At 38.9% G+C, this 18570-nt stretch overlaps 3 protein-coding genes across 3 annotated transcripts; all 3 read left to right on the forward strand.

Annotated features, from left to right (window-relative positions):
- Nucleotides 1-3278: 3278 nt before the first annotated feature.
- Nucleotides 3279-4027, forward strand: LOC108036212 (uncharacterized). The gene is made up of 3 exons (XM_017112203.1): nucleotides 3279-3566; nucleotides 3625-3801; nucleotides 3854-4027. The coding sequence occupies exons 1-3, from the start codon at nucleotides 3279-3281 to the stop codon at nucleotides 4025-4027; spliced, it is 639 nt and encodes a 212-aa protein (XP_016967692.1).
- A 494-nt stretch (nucleotides 4028-4521) lies between these two features.
- LOC108036211 (uncharacterized) lies at nucleotides 4522-5250 on the forward strand. The gene is made up of 3 exons (XM_017112202.1): nucleotides 4522-4779; nucleotides 4838-5014; nucleotides 5068-5250. The coding sequence occupies exons 1-3, from the start codon at nucleotides 4522-4524 to the stop codon at nucleotides 5248-5250; spliced, it is 618 nt and encodes a 205-aa protein (XP_016967691.1).
- Nucleotides 5251-6036: 786 nt separating this feature from the next.
- Nucleotides 6037-6787, forward strand: LOC108036209 (uncharacterized). The gene is made up of 3 exons (XM_017112201.2): nucleotides 6037-6294; nucleotides 6345-6521; nucleotides 6576-6787. Exons 1-3 carry the CDS (start codon nucleotides 6037-6039, stop codon nucleotides 6750-6752), a joined length of 612 nt encoding a protein of 203 aa, XP_016967690.1. The 3' UTR covers nucleotides 6753-6787.
- The last annotated feature ends 11783 nt before the right edge of the window (nucleotides 6788-18570 follow it).

Below are 18570 nucleotides of genomic sequence, written 5' to 3' on the forward strand. Positions count from 1 at the left end.
CACCCACTCCACAGCCATCCCGGGCCTGACCAAGGTTCTCTATCGTTCCACTCGGCTGGAGTTACTTTGCTTCGAATTATGCAAAACACAAAACGGGCAGGGAAAGAAACACAAAACAAATAGAAGGACGGAATTGTCAAATGAGATTCAATGTTCTGCTCAAGTGGCTCTCGTCTCCGGCTCGCCATAAAGTGGAGTGGAGTGAATTTTAATAATAAATTTTCGTGTGACCACTGAGGAAAGTTGCAGCGGCGGAGGGAGCAGCAGCCTTTGCAGCATAGCTCACATGCAATTTTCCAGAATTTACTGCTGCGTGAAACTTTGGCAATTCGGTGCCGAATGGCGAATGGTGAATGGCGCCCAACAAAGTGGCGGAGTCTTGGCCAACCGGGATCGCCTTGCGTGTCCAGGCACAAGCTGAAGGCAAATGAAGCTACAATTACGTCTACAAATACACATAAAAGGGGAAGTAATTTGCAATTAAATTACGACGAAATGGGCAATAGAAAGGGAATTAATTGTCCACGAAATGCAATTATGCTTTGCTCTCGCCCTCTTCCCCATTTTTTCCGCCTTTTACTCGCCTGCAAGCTGAATGAGCGAACAAATGAACGAGTGAATGGCATCGCAAAGTGGGGCAGACCAGGCCCAGTGGCTCAACTTTGGTTGCAGCTTAATGGAATTGCATATTAAGAACTTGTCAAAATGATAACTTTTCCTCATCGTTGCCATCAAACTGAGACTGCCAACATGGCAGTTCGCACTCGCTAAGTAAGTGGGTCTCTGCACAGAACTTTAATATTGAATGGCCCGAAATGGGAGCGGGTTGGGTCTGGTTTACCCCCGGGTTCACCCTAATAAATTACGAATGTTCCTTTTATTGAACTTAATTTCCTTTTTTTGACCAACGAAAGCAAACGAAAGCAAAGTAAAAGCCGCTGCAAAGGAGATATATGGCCGCAGTCGAAGATTACTTTTAGTGCACAACACTAGACGAAAATTTGAATAGGCTTGGAAGAGTTTAGAACTCCTGGTTTATTGGAACTAATTTTTGTGGCATTCCTTAATAGAATAAGAACTTGAAGTTTACAATAAAAACAAATACTGAACCACATAAATTTAATCCTTCAATGAAAAATATATTGTTATTTTGCTGTTAGCTTAACCTTGAAAAAATAATTTAAGGCGTATTAAAATTCTTTACAGATCTTTAACTTTTTTAGTGTTACCGAAGTCCTATAAGATTCTGCACACAAGGTCCAATGTAATAAAAACTAAATACCACATTTGGTATTTTATACTTACTAACATTACAACTATTATAAAATACTGAATTGACCTTAAGAAAAATCTAAAAAAATTCCACGAATTCAAATGATTTATTTAAAAAAATAAGTCGTTCAACCAAAAGGTCCTTAAATATTTAATCAGTTTAAAATAGTTGTAAGCTCTTCTTGGTTATCCGCAACCTCTTGAGGCTTTCAGACTTTTTCGAAATTCCAATAGTCCTTTCTGTTTTATTCTAAAAGTGAAAATATATATTTTTCCCCCAGTGGACACACACTCGGTGATTTTTGCTGCACTCGGAGCTGCAGCCCAAGGTTGAGTGCCTCAAGCAAGCCGCAAGCAGCCAAATGCGAAGCCTTTCAAAACCGTCTAACGATCGACAAACAGATGTGGGGGGCAGTGGGAGGGGCATTTAAGGTCCTGCTGCAGGATGTAGCAATGGAGATGGTCAACATTTTCGGCTTCCATGGACTTGGGCCTTGGCTTTGAGCGTGGCACGCAGCAAATGCGTTTGCATTACGGTCAGATGTTTGCGGCGAGGCCCAGTCCGCAAACTTGCAGGCGCACCCAAACAAACACAGCAGCCCCCGAGAGTTGTTTGCGCCTTTATGGCAGCCGAAGTTTGACCACATTTTACTAACAAAAATATTACAACAATGCCGAGTCCTGAAGTCTGCCTGTGGTTAGAGGACCACAGCCTCCTGCACACCCACAGCCTGCCATCGCCCACCGCCCTCCGCCCACAAAAAGGATGCAATTAATTTTGCAAAAGGACAACTTCATCTGACAGCAATAATGTATTGCAAATACCAGGGCCGCACAATGGCCAAAGAAATGCATAAATTGCCGGCTGAAGGCAATGAAATAAGTGCGGAAATTGGTGGGGGATTAAATGGCCTAAACAGTTGCCGCGGCATTAGGCTGATCGGACGGGTTCAAAACCCTTTCCCAAAAAATGGTGAAAAAAGAACACCAGCAAGCCATTCGCTTCGATGTCGTCCGGCAAACTTTTCACTTTGCATGAACATAAAATACATACCAAATAAAACAACAACGCCAGCACCAGCACCACATTGCTGCAACAACAAAAAATGGGAAAACTTTTTAATTTATATTTAAACTTTTTCAAAGTGTTGAGAAAGGGGCGTTATCTACGGCTGGTGCGACTTGCTGCCCCGAATGCCAAATAGTTATAAAGCACCGAATGTGCCCTGCCATGCAGAAGTGTGTAAAACGAGGCTAACAAGCTCGGCTCCCAGTTTAAAGTCCAGCGGATGGTAGTTGAGGTCAGCCGGGGATTACCTTACACAAGTTGGCAGGGGCTCCCGCTCCCCGCTGTGATGAGTGGCCAGCACTCCTTTACGGATATCATTTATTGATGGTAAGATGAGTAAATTATGCTCTAGGTCTAGCGAAAGTTCTAATAAAATGTGATTAAACAAGTGAAAACGACATGATCTATTAGATAGCTTTTAGCTCATGGGAGTGCGAGGGAGATGAAGATATGCATGCTGCAAATGGGCTGTTTCAGAGATTGCACACCACAGGAATACGCCACCTAGCGCACATTTCGTTAATTACTTGATATAGGTCAAATGTTATAGGTACATAAGTAAGTCGAAGCGTGTATCTGGGTCATATAGTTGACAAGAGTTAACTAGGTATATCTTATTTGCATGTTATAATGAGCTATCTCGATTTTTTAATGTAAAATTTTAAGGGGTTTTAGCTAAAGCCTACTATAAGTATGACATGCTCTTAAGGGCAAGAGTATACACACATCACTTTGTCGAAAATTCCTATCATTTTAAAATACATACTCTAATTCAATTAGAATATATTCGTTGACAAAATGATTTTAATTGTAGCTCATTACTCGAGGTACAAATTACACGTTTGTGCCCCATATACCCGGTAAAAACGTGTTGTTTTCAGATCTCAATCAACAACCAAAACGAATTACGAAACATAAAAGCAACATCATATCAAAAATGACAGCTTATTCGAGGACCAATAGCAAGATGAAGCGCGGCATTTTGTGGAAATGGGAGTTACTAATAGTTTTTAAAGTGATCGGCTTGTCAATGCAAGTGGAGTACGAATTCGAGTTGGAAGACGAGGAAATTTATAGCAACTGCAGTGAAGTACTCCCCGGAACCCTAAATATAAAAGGCTTGTTTGACATGACCAACCTTCGCACGGTTATGACCTCAGAGGGAATCGAAATGTCGGGAAACATGACGTGTGTTTTCAATGCCCAGCCATCGGATCGCATTGAGGTCTTCAAACTGCAGAAGTAAAATATATTGTGCCTTATTAACAATATTCCTGTTTTAGCTGACTGGAAGCCTATTTTATTTTGATCGAGGTATCTGGCTACCGACAACACTCAATATGGTAATAAAGGACTTCTGTCACGTTATGTTCGATGATAAACAGCTGTGGTACAGGGCGTGGTCCTCTCGGATAACGAATAGAGATGTCATCAAGCGCGATTGTATCAAAGTCCAAGGCGTAGGTAATTATACTTTGCAGAGTTCTTTCATAGTTTTGCTTGGCCTTACAGACATTAATTATAATGGACTCATATACAATAAAGCTACGATTTGGTACTGGCATACCATTACTTCCCACTCGGCACGCCCTTCGAGTTCGGGTATTTGCAATCGACCTATCGACCGGCCAGAAGCGTCCACACGATGTCTGCTACGAAATAAGAGGAAACTTTTACAAGATTTGAAGCTTTTCTGTTGTAATATGAAAATATAAATAAAATCGTATTAATGAAACCGTATAAAACAGCTGTGAACTAACTTACATTAAAGTATTTCATGATGTAATTAAATAAAAATGTAATATACCATACTATAAGATTTTAAGATCCAAAAGGTCTTTTAGAAATAATTTTGCGATCCAAAACAATTGTTAAAGTCACAAGGAAAATTTCAAAACTCCACTTAAAAAGTTTACATTTATTAATCTTAAAAAACCTTACGCCCTTGGATTAAGCGAATTATCAGATAGCCATCTACGTGTTTTACGCGAGCTAAAACTTTAAAATTATATACCTGCCTTACTGGTTATATAACTAGAATAGGTGTATAATTAAATGTTCACCGCCTCCGGAAGGAAGTTTGCGTGGTAATGCCGAATTAATAATGGTACCTAAACTAATGATGATCACGATATATAAAAAGAATTTCCAGTAGCCTCATTTCCCATTTCATAGCGAAGATGAAACGAGGTTTATTTAATATTTGGCAGGTTCTGATCATTGTGGGACATATCCCCAATTCCATGGAATTTAAATACGAATTTATAATGGAAGATGAGCGTATATTCAGTGATTGCAACGACAAGCCACCGGGAGTACTCGATATCACTGATTTATTTGACTTCACCAATACCACTTTCCGGATGACTGAAAGTGGGGTGACGCTTTCGGGATGCAAGACTGTTATTTGGGGTATCGAGCCATCTGATCGAGTTGAGGTAACTCAAAATATTTCCGAGTAATTTTGGTATACAAAACCAGAAGTAAAATTTTCAGATTGCTTTAAGCGGGCTTTACTTCGATCGCGGCACCTGGCAACCAACCACTCTTAATGTGCTGATCAGAGACTTTTGCACGGTAATGTTCGACCCGAAGCAGGCGTGGTACGACTCTTACAGTAAGCACATTAAAAATGCAGCAGAAGTCAACCACACTTGTTTCAGAGTAAAAGGAGTAAGTAAAATGGCCAAAATTGTACATTGCTCACAGTGATTTCCTTGTTTCAGTCTCAAATAATATTCGAAACATATACAATACAACCGGTATTCGCCAGTGGAATGACTATAAAAAGTGGTCGCTATGCCATGCGATTTATGCACTCAGCATATGATGAAAATGAGGTAGTGCGCCAAAACAAAATTTGTTACGAGATCAAGGGCGAGATACAAAAATCAAGTCAATCTAAATAAAGTACATATTAAAGATAAAATAGTGTTTGCCTTAAAAAAAAGGGTGTTCATTTATTGTTGTAATTAAAGCTATTTTCAGTTATTTTACCCGTAACTCGTAGAGTAAAAGGGTATACTAGATTCGTCAGAAAGTATGTAACAGGCAGAAGGAAGCGTTTCCGACCCCATGAACTATATATATTCTATATAAAGTATATATATTCTAGTCTGTCCGTTTGTCTGTCCGTCCGTCTGTCCGTATGAACGCTGAGATCTCCGAAACGATAAAAGCTATATTCAGACCTTGCATGCAGATTCCTGAAATGTATTGGTACCAGCAATACCTACCGACTGACCAAAAAAAATGTACCACGCCCACTCTAACGTCCACAAACCGACCAAAACTGTGGTGTCCACAGTTTTTATGCTAGAAAATTTGCTTAAATTTATTTGTCTCATCAAAATCTAAACTAAACTCTAACGCCCACAAACGTCTAAAACTCTTGAAACAGTCTGCCGCCCATACATCTCCATTTTCATTTTGCTCCCTCAAGCTGAGTAACGGGTATCTGATAGCTCTCCAGCCTAATTTAAAGATCGCTATCAATGCCGTGGCGTGGCACCTAATGAATTGAAAATTGTATATTGTGGTTCTATAAAACAGGACGTATAATTTAAAATTTCAATTCCGGAAGCAGATAGGTGGTAGTGCAAATTTAATATTAGTAATTAAGTCAGCGAAAGTCGAGAGGCAGCCTATAAAGAGCCAACATTTCCAGCAGCATTCATTCCCTAACCAAACTGAAGATGAATAGAGGTCTTGTTAAGATTTGGCAGCTTCTGTTCCTATTGGAATGCATCAAAAATTCTATGGAGGCTAAATACGAATTCGTTATGGAGGATGAGAATATATTCACGGCTTGCACTGACGAAGCACCGGAAACATTGGACATCAAGGGTTTATTTGATTTTTCTAATAACACCTTCGACATGAACGAAAGTGGTGTGACACTTTCCGGAAATAAAACTGTAATTTGGGATATCCAGCCATCCGACAGGGTAGAGGTGAGTAAAATCATCTTTTTTCAGAGTCAAAGCAGTAACCTTCATTTCAGCTTGCTGCAAGCATACTGTATTTCGATCGCGGTACCTGGCAACCAACCACGCTAAATTTAAAGGTCAAGGACTTTTGCAAGGCCATGTTTGACAAAAATCAGCTCTGGTATGACGCTTATTCCAAACACATAATAAATACCGCAGAGATAAAAGAAAAATGTTTCCGAGTGAAAGGGGTGAGCACCATTACAATACATTTGGATAATTTTTTGAGAAACCATTTCTTTTAGGCCGTAATCATGCTAGAAACTTATTCGGTTGATTTCATAATGTCTACTGGATTTCCATTGAAGAACGGTCGCTACACGATTCGATTTAGGTACACCGCATTCGACGCAAATGAAGTGAAACGTCCAAATGAAATCTGTTTTGAAATCAAAGGTGTTTTTAATAAATTAAACAAATGAAAGTATCCATTCTCTTTAATGACATATAATTATATCTCCCAGTGCAGTAATTAAGTTGTAAAATCTCCTTTGCGCTTCCATTAGCTTAGTGGCAGGTATCAAATAGGCGAGGCACTCTGTTATAACGCATTAGCTTGTTCTTTTTTGTTAGCTTACTAAATGATTTTTATCTTCAAAATAAAAAAAATATTTTTTACTTTCAAAACCCCATTGCCATATTTATTTTTAAGTAAGTATTCTTAATAAAATATTTTATTCTAAAATTTTAAGCCCACAAAAATTAAACGCTACTAACTACTTTTGTTTTCTCTAAAGCCTATATTAGCCTTGATTAGATTTTCTTTTATTATGAGTTATATAACACAATTAACGCTTTTATCGGTAAATATAAAAATGTGATTCATCGATTGGCGTATAATTTTAAGATTGATATCCACGGCATGTGCGGCTTATATAACTTGAAGTATAATTTCAAATTTCACTTCCGGAAGCCTATTTTTAATAATAGTAATTAAAATAGCGTAGAGTAGTGGCCTCTAAAGAGCCTGAGTTTTCCACATCAACTCATTCCGTAACTTTACCGAAGATGAACAGAGGTCTATTTAAAATTTGGCAGCTTCTGATCCTTCTGGGCAGTATACAAAATTCTATGGAAACGAAATACGAATTTATTTTGGAGGAGCACATATTCACGCCCTTCAGGTACGATGTTTGTCCTAAACACATCATAAATACCGCAGAGATAAAAGAAAAGTGTTTCCGAACGAAAGGGGTAAGGATAATTAAAACACAAGCTTAATATCTAGAAACTTAATATCTGCTAGAAACTTACTCGGTGAATTTTGTATTCTCTAGTGGATTTTCGCTCTTATTTATAGGTTCACTGCATTCGACGAGCAGGAAGTGAAGCGCCCAAACGAAGTGTGTTTTGAAATCAAAGGGATTTTTAACAAATTACGCAATTGAAATGTACTTAAGTATTCTATGATAATACGACCCAAAAAATAACAAGTCAAAGGTTGACTTCGGCAAGCCGAAGTTTGTATACTTGCAGTTATAAAAATAATCAATAGTTTTATTAAATTGAATTCGACATTCTTAAAAGTATAAAAATGTATATTCCCAATATTATAAGATAATTCGTCAAGAAGCCCCAAAGTATAATTTTTTTCATATTATTATTATTTCATATTATTATTATTATGTTGTTATGTTATTTTCAAGCTAAGAAGGTTATATGTTAAAAAACAGCAGATATAATTTTTATTTCATGTTTCCAAGCGTAGAAGAAGAAAAAACACCGAAGACATAATTTTTCCATATTATTTTACCACTAATTTTCCGATTGTTCCTATGGGATCTATATGATATAATCGTCCGATTTGGTTAAAATTTAATTTGAAATTCAGAACTAATTTAAAAATGTTATATCCAAGCTTAGAAAGGTATATGTTAAAAAACACGAAAGGTATAATTTTTAAAAATTTTTCACCCGATGGTTCCTATGGGAGCTATAAGATATAGTGGTCCGATCCGGCTGGTTCCGACTTATATACTACATGTAATAGAAAGAAGACTTTTGGGAAAGTTTCAGCCCGAGAGGTTTAAAACTGAGAGACTAGTTTGCTTAGAAACGGACGGACAGACGGACGGACAGACGGACATGGCTAGATCGACTCGTCTTGTGTCGCTGATCAAGTATATATATACTTTATGGGGTCAGAAACGTCTCCTTCACTGCGTTGCATACTTCTGTCTGAAATCATTATACCCTCTGCAAGGGTATAAAAAGTAGTAAGAGTAGTAGTAAGTAGTAGTAAGAGTATTTTTTCTTTATATTGTAAGGCTTTCGTGGGTATTTAAATTTTTTTTTAGTTTTACATTTTGTTGTTATATCATTGAGTATCGAGAAAAAATATGATTAACTAGAGTCCCAAAGGCCACTTCGGTTGCTCTTTTTCGTTGGCTTAACCGTAAACGGTTCGCATTCATTTATCAATATTTATAGCATTTAATGTGCAATTTGCATTTCTTAATGAAATTACACAGAAATTATATATAAATCAGCATAATTTGAGCAACGTGCACCGTGGCACGCTCAACTGGCTGCCAGGCGGGTATCGATATCTCGCCGGCCATGTAATTTCCGCTTAATTTGCTGCCATTACCACAAAAATGCATTAAATGTGTGTGCAGACGCGCGCGGCAATGGCCTTTAAATGCGCTGCAATTATTTGCATTGCAATTTTAATTGAGTGTTAAAATATTTGCGGCCACCTGGTGCCGCGACCAGTGAAATATGGCATCGCCTCTGGGCCTCAACGCCACCTAAGCCGTGATTCCTGGCTTAAATCTCCAAGGAGCTGCGAGGTTGCGCAGCACCATTGATCTATCCTCATTTGCTCCCATGGTGATGCAACTCGCCATCGCATCCTATCCCGTCCTCTCTGAATGCAATCCCATTGACTTAGCTTGTGCATCAAAGGTCCGGCTGTGGGGATGCATTAATAAATTGCGTTGGATCCCCAGTGAAGGCTGCAACTGCAACAGATTTGGCCTAAGCACACACAGCGAATAATGTGGGAGAAAAACGTACATATGTACTTAAAGTTTTTTTTTCCAACTAATAGATTTTCAACGACTAGAAGTAGCATTAAAAAGAATTTTTTTTTTTGTAAAAAAAAAATTATCCTATTTAATAAAAAACCATATGTTTTTAAGTTTAAAAATAATATATATTTACAAATTTGTTTAACCTTAAAAATAATATTTTTTTATATAAACTTCTAAAAAACTTAAAAAAATGATAATTTTTGATAAATATTTAATCCAATTAGAGAAGTTAATATAGTTTTTATAAAAGTAATATTTCATTTTGCAGCTTACGGTTTAATAAGATTGGAAAAAAGTATGGTTTAAAACTACCAGTGCATTTTGTTAAGCTGGTTTTTAAAAATTTAGAGCAGATTTCTTGTCCAGAAAATATTTAGCATAAAAAAGTATTTTTCAGATTTTTTTTTTTTCTATGTTGAACTTATGAATAGAACAATTACAAGTTTTAAAAATGTAATTTTGTATTTATCGCAATTCACACATTTAGCTATTTTAATATAAATCCAGTCACTTAGCCAAAAAAGGATCAAAAGGAGTCCTTTGGGTTAAAACAGCTCGACTCGTGTTAATGGCAAACATTTTTTTCAGTGCACCCGTACGCATACACACAATGGCTGGGGACAGGCCTGTCGATTTCATTTGATATGCGCCTTTGGGCCATAAAATTTGACACAAACGCAGGACACCCATTGGGCCACAGATGCCGGATTTCGGGGGAATGGGAATAGGAATGGGAATGGGCAGGGGGTCCTGGCCAAAGCGTTGCTCATTTGCAGGCGTTATTAAATTGCGTTTTTCAGATGCGACAGAGAGCGGAGAACAGAGAAGCGAACGGATGCAGAGGCAGGGGCACTGGCATTTTAATGAACTGATGCATTCGGCCAGCTGCATTCGGGCCGAAAATGCCCCTTTGTGCATTTATTTGTTTGCCTTGGCACTGATTGTATTTGCATTTGTGCGTGTGTTTGTCTGTGTGCCATTGGCAAACGTTCGATTTGGTGTAATGAAATTTTCTAATCAAAGCGTTTTGTTTATTTGCATTTGGTCATCGGCTGCTCCTCTGGCTCCTGCCGTTCGAATGTCCGAGTGCTCGACTGTTCGGTTTTGTTTGGCTTGTTGACTGCCCGCCATTGTTTACATTGGGTCAAAGGTTGTCACTTGTGCAAATACTAATTAGTTGTAATTAGGTTTTACATATGCATACCAGCCGCAAAACAATTGCGAAGTGAGTGGACGTGGCATAAGGCGTTTGCTGATTAATCGATGGATTAATCTTTGGGGGAAAAGTGCATTACACTCGGGGGAAAAGCTTAAAGGTCTTTTGGTTAAAGTGGTAACAATTAACTAATGCTTACCTACTTATTTAAAAAATATTTAAAAGCGGGAAAGCATCTTGTTTTGTTTAGAGAAATAATCACTCATTTGACTAATAGATTTTAAATAATTTTTTGTTGAGCCTCATTATTAAAAAAAATATATATATTATAAACTTAAAATGTATATATTTATTAATATAATTATTAATTATTATAGTTTTATTATTTTAATCAATAATATAAACAATCTGCTAAATTTTTTAAAAAGACATATGTTATGTACTTAAAATATCTAACAAATTCTAATAAATCTGAAAAACATTTAATTTGTTTTATATATATCTCATATTTCCTTGGTTTTAGGTACATTAATTGTTAAGCTTTTTATAACCTTTATAATAAACCCAGAAAATGCTCAAACGAGTTATAACTCGGCCTTGATTATAATTGAATATAATCCAGGAAAAGCCTTTCTTGGCTTTCTAATTCTTCCCTGGTTTTTCTCAGCTTTTAAACTTAATCTATGCATTGCTTTTCCTGCGTAGCTCAGCCGTAATCGCTTTGATCTGGTCTCAAATTAAATGGCATTTGCGCGGCCAATTTACATATTTTTGGGCAAGGCAAAAATGGAAACAATAAGCCATAATTTTTATATAATTAACTCTATTCCCCGTTTGGCGCCTCACAAAGTCTTTGAAAACTCATTTGAATATGAAATTCATATTCAAATTCAAATTTTCGCAGCTCTAGCTGCTTTCCCCTGGCACCCCGGCGTTCTGCCATCCTGGCATCCTGGCAGCGAGTTCAATGAGGTGTTAAACCATAATTTGCACAAACGCTTGGCTGATTCGCCCACCGCCCACCCACTCGCCACCCAAATGGCCACGCCCCCTCACCGCACATTTGCATTTCGCGCGCTTTAATTTTTACTTTATTTCTTTAGAGCGCATTTGGGTGTGCTGCTTTCTTTTTAAATAAATTTTCAAGCTCCATTGTTCTTTTGCCTCAAAGTGTTTGGCCACAATTACGCAATGAAGTCGAACCGGTGGGTTGGGATTTTTTGATGCATCCACCGCCATCACAGTTAATCGCCATGAAATTTGTGGCCCATAAAATGGACACTGGCCACGCGTAATGGCCAAATTTTATTAGCTTCAATTTAACAATTTGTGGCTAAGGCCACTCCACGGACTTTATTAATATTTAAACAAGGCGTACATTAGACTTATGACCGCTGTGCTTTCCCACAAAAAAGAAAGCTCATTTCACCTGGCCCGGCTGCTGTAACTGATGAGGATTCAGCCCGAACAAAGGAGCCACGCCATTTTAATTTTTCACTTGGCTGAGTGCAGAATTAAGACATTAAACGAATGCGTCGCACTGTCCCCGTCCCGCGGCTTATAATGAAGTTGGGGCCGGGCACAGCTGTGCCAAATCCCCCATCCAGCGTCCTCGATCCATCCCATCCACCCGTGTCTGTCTGCCCCAAAGAAGACTGTACCCCCGAACAACTGATTTTAATAACAGTCATCCGCTGCCGCTGTGCATAACGATGCGTAACCGTCGAGCAGGGGAGAGCAGGGGGCGTGGCAGGGCGTTTGAGCCACGTTATGACTTTGATTCATCAGGAGGGAAAGTGGCTGGGAACCTGCGACAGCCGCTGACCTGCACTGCCGAAAAAATGGGGGGCATTAAGGAATTTTCTATTTAGAAAATATTTTTAAATTAAAAATGATATACATTTTATAATATATAAAAAAGACCCCTGTCAAGTTGAAGTTTATACCTATACTATATCTTATATATAATATTCTCTGAATTTAACAACTCTTTGTTTTTTTCAACTTTTATACCAATTTGTGAAGCGTTACATTTTTGATTTATTAAAAATAATGGTTAGGATTTTTTAAGAATAATAAGGAAATAATTTTCGATGGCTATTATTTAATTATAGGTCAATATCATCTATTTTAACTAGGGGAATGGTTGTTTTCTGAATAAATTTATACTTAAAGAACTTAGTTTAAAGGATATTTAATTCATAAACTAATCTATTATCTCTAAAAAAATATGACATTTTTTATCCTAAATGTGAGTCATTAAGGAGGAATTTCGCGCCGTGTCTACTCGCCATTTGCATACAAATGGGCGTTGGACTTTGACGCATAAGTTCGCCGGCAATTTGCTTATAAAACGTATTCTAATTGCCAGCAATTGCGACTCGGCGACAGCAGCAGGTGGAGCTCCCGAGCTCCTCTTCTTTCCGCCGGCAGTCGAGGGTTAAGAGCTCAGCGGGCTTAACCCAAACGGATCCCCAAGCGGGCCACACTCAACGGATCCGGCGGCAAAATGAAAGCGGCAGCTCGCCACCCTTGTCAGCGCTAGTAATAAAACTTTATTGAATTGTATTGATTTTAAAATTATTACCATTGAGGCGGAAGTAATGCAATGTAGCCGGGCTCATATGAGTGTGTGTTTGGGTGGGTGGATGGGTGGTTGAGCGCTCAAGTGTGTTCTAGCAGCGGCTGTTGGAATTTAACAAACAACAACATTTTCATTATTGTGTGCAGCTCAGTGCAGAGAAAAAATAAAGTGAAATACACCGAACCCAAACAAAGGGCTCGGCGAAGAGGGGGTCTGGGTATTGTGCGATTCGGCCAAAAGGGGTGCCGGGGATTCAGATTCACATTCACATTTCACCCCTTGGAAATCCCCTTTGTCGTCGTCTCAAGTGCTTAACTTTCCATTTCGCTGTGTGCGCTGCAAAGTAGGCAACGTTTTCTTGGAACGCAACACTCACACACACGAGCTCACAGGACTCGCTTTGGTTTTAATGAAAATCTAACATTTATTGTAATTTTCCCTCTGTTTTTTCGCTTTTTGTTTTTGTTTTATTTTTCCGACTTGCCGTCGTTGTTGTGTATTATTCGAGTTCGGTTTGGCACGTGCACAAATGCAGCTAATCGAGTGTGAAAATTGCTCTGGGTTGCCCCAGGAATTTCCTCTTTAAAGTGGGCCCAGAAAACGGGCTTTAAGGGAAGCAAGTTAGGAACATTACATTTTTGGTAATGGAAAAAAATGTTCACAATTTAAGTAACAAATAAAGGTAGACTTAACAAGATATTTTATAACATTTTAATTTAAATTATATCCCATTTCACCACATTTTTTGCTTTGAATCTAAGTGTTTACCTTACGTCCTAGGCCTAATAGTCAAGTTAATATGATTTACTTGAAGTAACTCAAGTAATTCATAAAAGGTCAATTTAACTTTGATTTTCATAAATTCAGCATAAAAGGTATTGAATAATTAGACAACTAGGCCAATTAGATACATACATTTTGACTCAAGGTAAATTACATTCCTCATTTCATTTAAGGAAGTAGTCTGGTTGGCCTAACTCTGAAAAATAAGATAATGTTTAATTATTTAATGAGAATATAAAATTTCCTTATTTATGTTTTCCCCACAGTACCAATTTTGCTAATGGTTTTCAGATACAAGCACAAATTTACATGAGGTTTACTGATACACTGCTTTGTTCACTCACTTGCAGTATTTCTGGGGAAAAGCGGTAAGTGCTCGCCACTAGTCCACCGGATATGCAAATCCCTTCGTGGAACTGGTTCCGTGGGGCAGCCGCAAAAGCCTGCTCTCGGTTCCACAGCCTGCCAATTCATTTCTATTCATGTTATGCAATTGAATTGCCCAAGTTGTCGTCCCAGGGCTGCGCTAAAGCCTGCCTTTCCCGCTTATGCATATGCACACAGGACCTGGTCTCCGTTTTCCTTCCTTCTTTTTTTTTTAGGTGACCTGTTCACCCGTTCACCTGCTCACCTGTTACAGCCAGGATGCAGGATATACGTACCTGTGGTCGCCTCCAGCAGCTGCCTGCGGCCAAAACTCTGTTTGCTCTCTCCTAACTGAGAGCTAAGCCACAGTTTCAGATAGTTGCATCCCCCTGCAGCACCAGTCCCCCTAACTTTTCCCGCCCAGCCTTTCCCCAGGATTTTCCTGCTGCCTTTCCCTGCAGCATTTACCCTATTTTGCCCTTGTCGTGTAAAGACAGCACTTGCGGTTGAGTTGATCTGACCGCTTGTCCGGGCAAGCCATAATTATGCAATTTCTTGTCAACATGCTCTGCACGGGAAATGCACAACGTGGCTCAAAGTGGGCGTGGGCGGGTGTGCAAGAGTGGGCTGAAACAAAGACTTGAATGTTTTAGCTTCTTGAAATTGCCAGACATTTAAAGGCAATTATGCAGAGTGAGTGCCGTCCCCCCAGCTCACCACTTTTTGCGGTGTTGCCGAATGGACACGGGAGACATAAGCAAGGACATAAATTATTCATGGCTGCATTTTCGGGTCCCCAATCAGATGCCTAATTTGCCATGCTTAGCCCAAAACGAAATGCTCCAATGAATCCTACACTCAGTTGGGAACACTTCAGGGAAACTAAGGTTGTTGATCTGAGAGGAATTCATCACTGTTCTAAAAACATATGACTTATTTTCAATATTTGGGATTACTGAAATTTGAATATTTTTAAAAGACATTTTAACCTTCAGATTTCACACTTTATCTGATCCACAAATATGTTCTTTAGGAATATTAATATTTAACAAAATTATTAATATTTAGTAAATATCTGAGACGCTTCCATCAGTGTTTCAAAAATATTAAACATTATGACTTTACAGAAATGAAGATTATTTTTAAAGAACCTTTGAGACCAAAAATGTATCTTTCAAGGATCAGAATTTGAAGTACTTTCTTATCATAATGTTCTTTAAAATATATAGCTATTTGTGCGAAACTCTCCACAACTTGTAAGTCGCTTTCCCATTGACTTCAAAAAGGTAATCTTGAGCCTGGAACGATTTATTTTCTCAGTGGAGTACGCAACATGCATGTATTCATGCTCCTGCGATTGGCAGTATGTGTGAGTAAACATTGTAGGAAATTCCCTCTTTTTATGCTCATGAAACCTAATCACACACTCCCGCCCACTGCCAAAAACCCATTAAGAGGCAGGCTAAGCCAGCATCCAGTGCGTTCCGACTGTATTGGCGAGTGCCGTGGGGTGGGTGTGCGGCAAGTGTCTTATCTACTTCCTGCTGATATGTTTATGATGCCAATGCCACTGATTATCAACTGCACAAGCCAGATGAAGATTCAGAGCGGGAAGAATAAGCTCTAAAGGAGCAGTCCAAAGCCCACAGCCCACAGCCCACGGCCCATGGCCCACCGCCCACCGCCGCATCCAAGAAAACGAAAAGTTATTGCAATGCGTTCGTTGCCTCAGCGGAAAGTTGTCATGACATCGTCGTGCTCGCAAGTAGGGGTAGTGCCATTGGCCACAGATTATGATTGAGTTTGTTGCACACAGATTACACTTGGGAAAAAATGGTATACCTAGATCAAGAAATAAGCGAAAAAACTGATAGGGAACACTACAGTAATACCTATTTCATGTATTCTTTAAGCAACAAAAGTTTAAGCAGTTTATAAAGAAATGATATAATAAAATATGAGGAATCGTTTTGAACATCACTTTCTTGGCTATATAGAAAATAACCATTTACTTAAAGTTTATGTATAAAATGTTGACCAACGATGATGGAACTAAGAAATTTATGGTTAGGAGATCTGATAAAGAAAATATAAGATATGAAATCAAGAAACGCTATCATAACCACATATGACCATTTATGATACTTCACTTAAGGTTGAAAGACTTAATTTTGATGGAAGAAATGGATTAAACTATAAATTATATATAAGTATCCTAATATTTTGAAGAATAGTTAGAGAAATATCCTTTGAATAAATGTGTGTAAATGTCGTATTTCTCATCAATAAAAGAAAATGCCATTGAATTCCTATAGATACCTAATTGTTGACATAGCTTACTAAATCCTACAAGTAGCTCCCCCCATTTCGGCTGAGTGTAGGGAAGTCTCCCTCGCTGAACGGCGTCATTTGTTTCCCTGCAATGTCGAGGAACAGGAGACACGCAAAGTTATGGCGGTGAGGAAGGTTCCTCTGTTGTCGTCAAGCCATAACGCGCATCATTATTAGGCGAAAATTATTATGGCACCCGCTGGATATCAAACAGCATCTACATCGCACGCCCGCCTCCCAAGCCCACCTCCTCGTCACTCCTCAAGCTTGATGGCATAACGACTTTGGCCAAGAGGGCGCTGGTATAGAGCAGGGGCCAAAATGCAAATCTCATCAGTTGGATTTATGACACGCATAATTTTTATTGTGTTTGAACTGCCAGCGAGGAACACATCAGAATTTGGCACATGTCCCGGCATTTTTGGCCGTGCTAATTCAGGGCCCAAGATTTTGTAATTTTATGTCCTCGAGTAAACATTGCAAATTCTGCATTTGCTCAGTGCTGCCGCTCCTTAATAGCGCCATAAACAGAGACGCCTGGAGGCCGTCTTTGATTATACGGCAGAATGGATGGGCGATAATGGGTGGAGTGGGTGGTGCTGGCATTGGGTGGTGTGGGAGGTGTGTGAAACAGTAGCCTTGGGCATTCTGCGAGTGTAATTAACAGGCCTCTGATACGACGTGTTCTAATGCGAGCCGAAGTGCATGTATTTATGCCGGCGCCTCGGGCCTTCACCTGCTTCTGTTCCAACTGCTGTTGCTGCATTTGCAATTAAGCCTCTTATTGTTACACGCGAAAAAAATGGATGGTCGAACTGTCCAAAGGGACTACAAGTGAATAATCCATCAATAAAAATTAAATTGAGATTATTTTGTTCTTGATAAGCTTCGATTCTAATGAAAGAGCTAGTGTCAAAACAGTTAGTTTATAAAATAGTAGTTACTTAAAGTTATGTAAATAAATAATTGTTAAGTTAATGGTCAAATTGACCATATCCCACCATTAAAAATAAAATGAAGAGTGGTTTGTTCTTAATAAGTTCCTTTTTTAATCAAGAAACTAGCGTCAAATTAAGTAAAATATAAGGTAGTAAGTATTTTACGTATATATTTTTATTATTACTTTGTACATTTACCGTTTTCTCTGACTATAATGACCAACATGTTGGAGTGCTACCATCAAGTCTTTCGCATACTTCAGAACTAGCTGAAACACACACCTTAAAATAGTACATGCAATTTTATATTTTACTTATAAGACTAAATAATTCACTAGTCATAAAAAAAACAAGGGATTATGCTTTTCCAGCACAAAAAGTTATAGAAATGCTATTTAATATTTGAAATACAAGGTCAAAAGACAAAAACATTAATATGGTATCAAGTGAAAGCAGCTTATGCCTCAGAAATTTTATCTTAATTGAACAGGATCTCCCAATTTCATTTTCCAAGGTGGTAATTAATTAAATTTGTGTATGCCAGTGTATTATCCAGTTGAACACCTCTCGAACAGAGACAATGGCAGCCGCAGGCTAACCGAAAGACATCGCCCGAATGGGGGGGCTGTTGTGGACTGTGGAGGAGGTGCGGGTAAGCCACTGTGGGTGGTATGGAAATTATATTCGATAAAAGAGCAACGGACACTTCCGGCGAATCCACTCGAGGAGGTGACAGCTCCGGATGCAGTGACGCAGCACCAGCTGATCGAACCGAGAGCCGTTTTCATGGCCGGCTAATAAGTTAACTGCGGCATAATGGCCTGTTTCCTGCATGAATTGCCAATTATAGTTGTACCATTGGACCTCCTCTCCCCAGGACCCCTCTCCAATTTCTGACCCCACGGGGGAATCGGTTGAAAAAGTGCACTGTCAGCCGAGCTGGGTTTTCTGGTTCGCGTGCCACAGTGATTGATGATCGTCAGGATACGTGCACACACATATCTAGGACACTGTGGAGCCGGCTGTGGGAGTGTGAGCCAGCTAATA

Source organism: Drosophila biarmipes, chromosome 2R, assembly GCF_025231255.1.
Source record: "Drosophila biarmipes strain raj3 chromosome 2R, RU_DBia_V1.1, whole genome shotgun sequence".
Taxonomy (NCBI): domain Eukaryota; kingdom Metazoa; phylum Arthropoda; class Insecta; order Diptera; family Drosophilidae; genus Drosophila; species Drosophila biarmipes.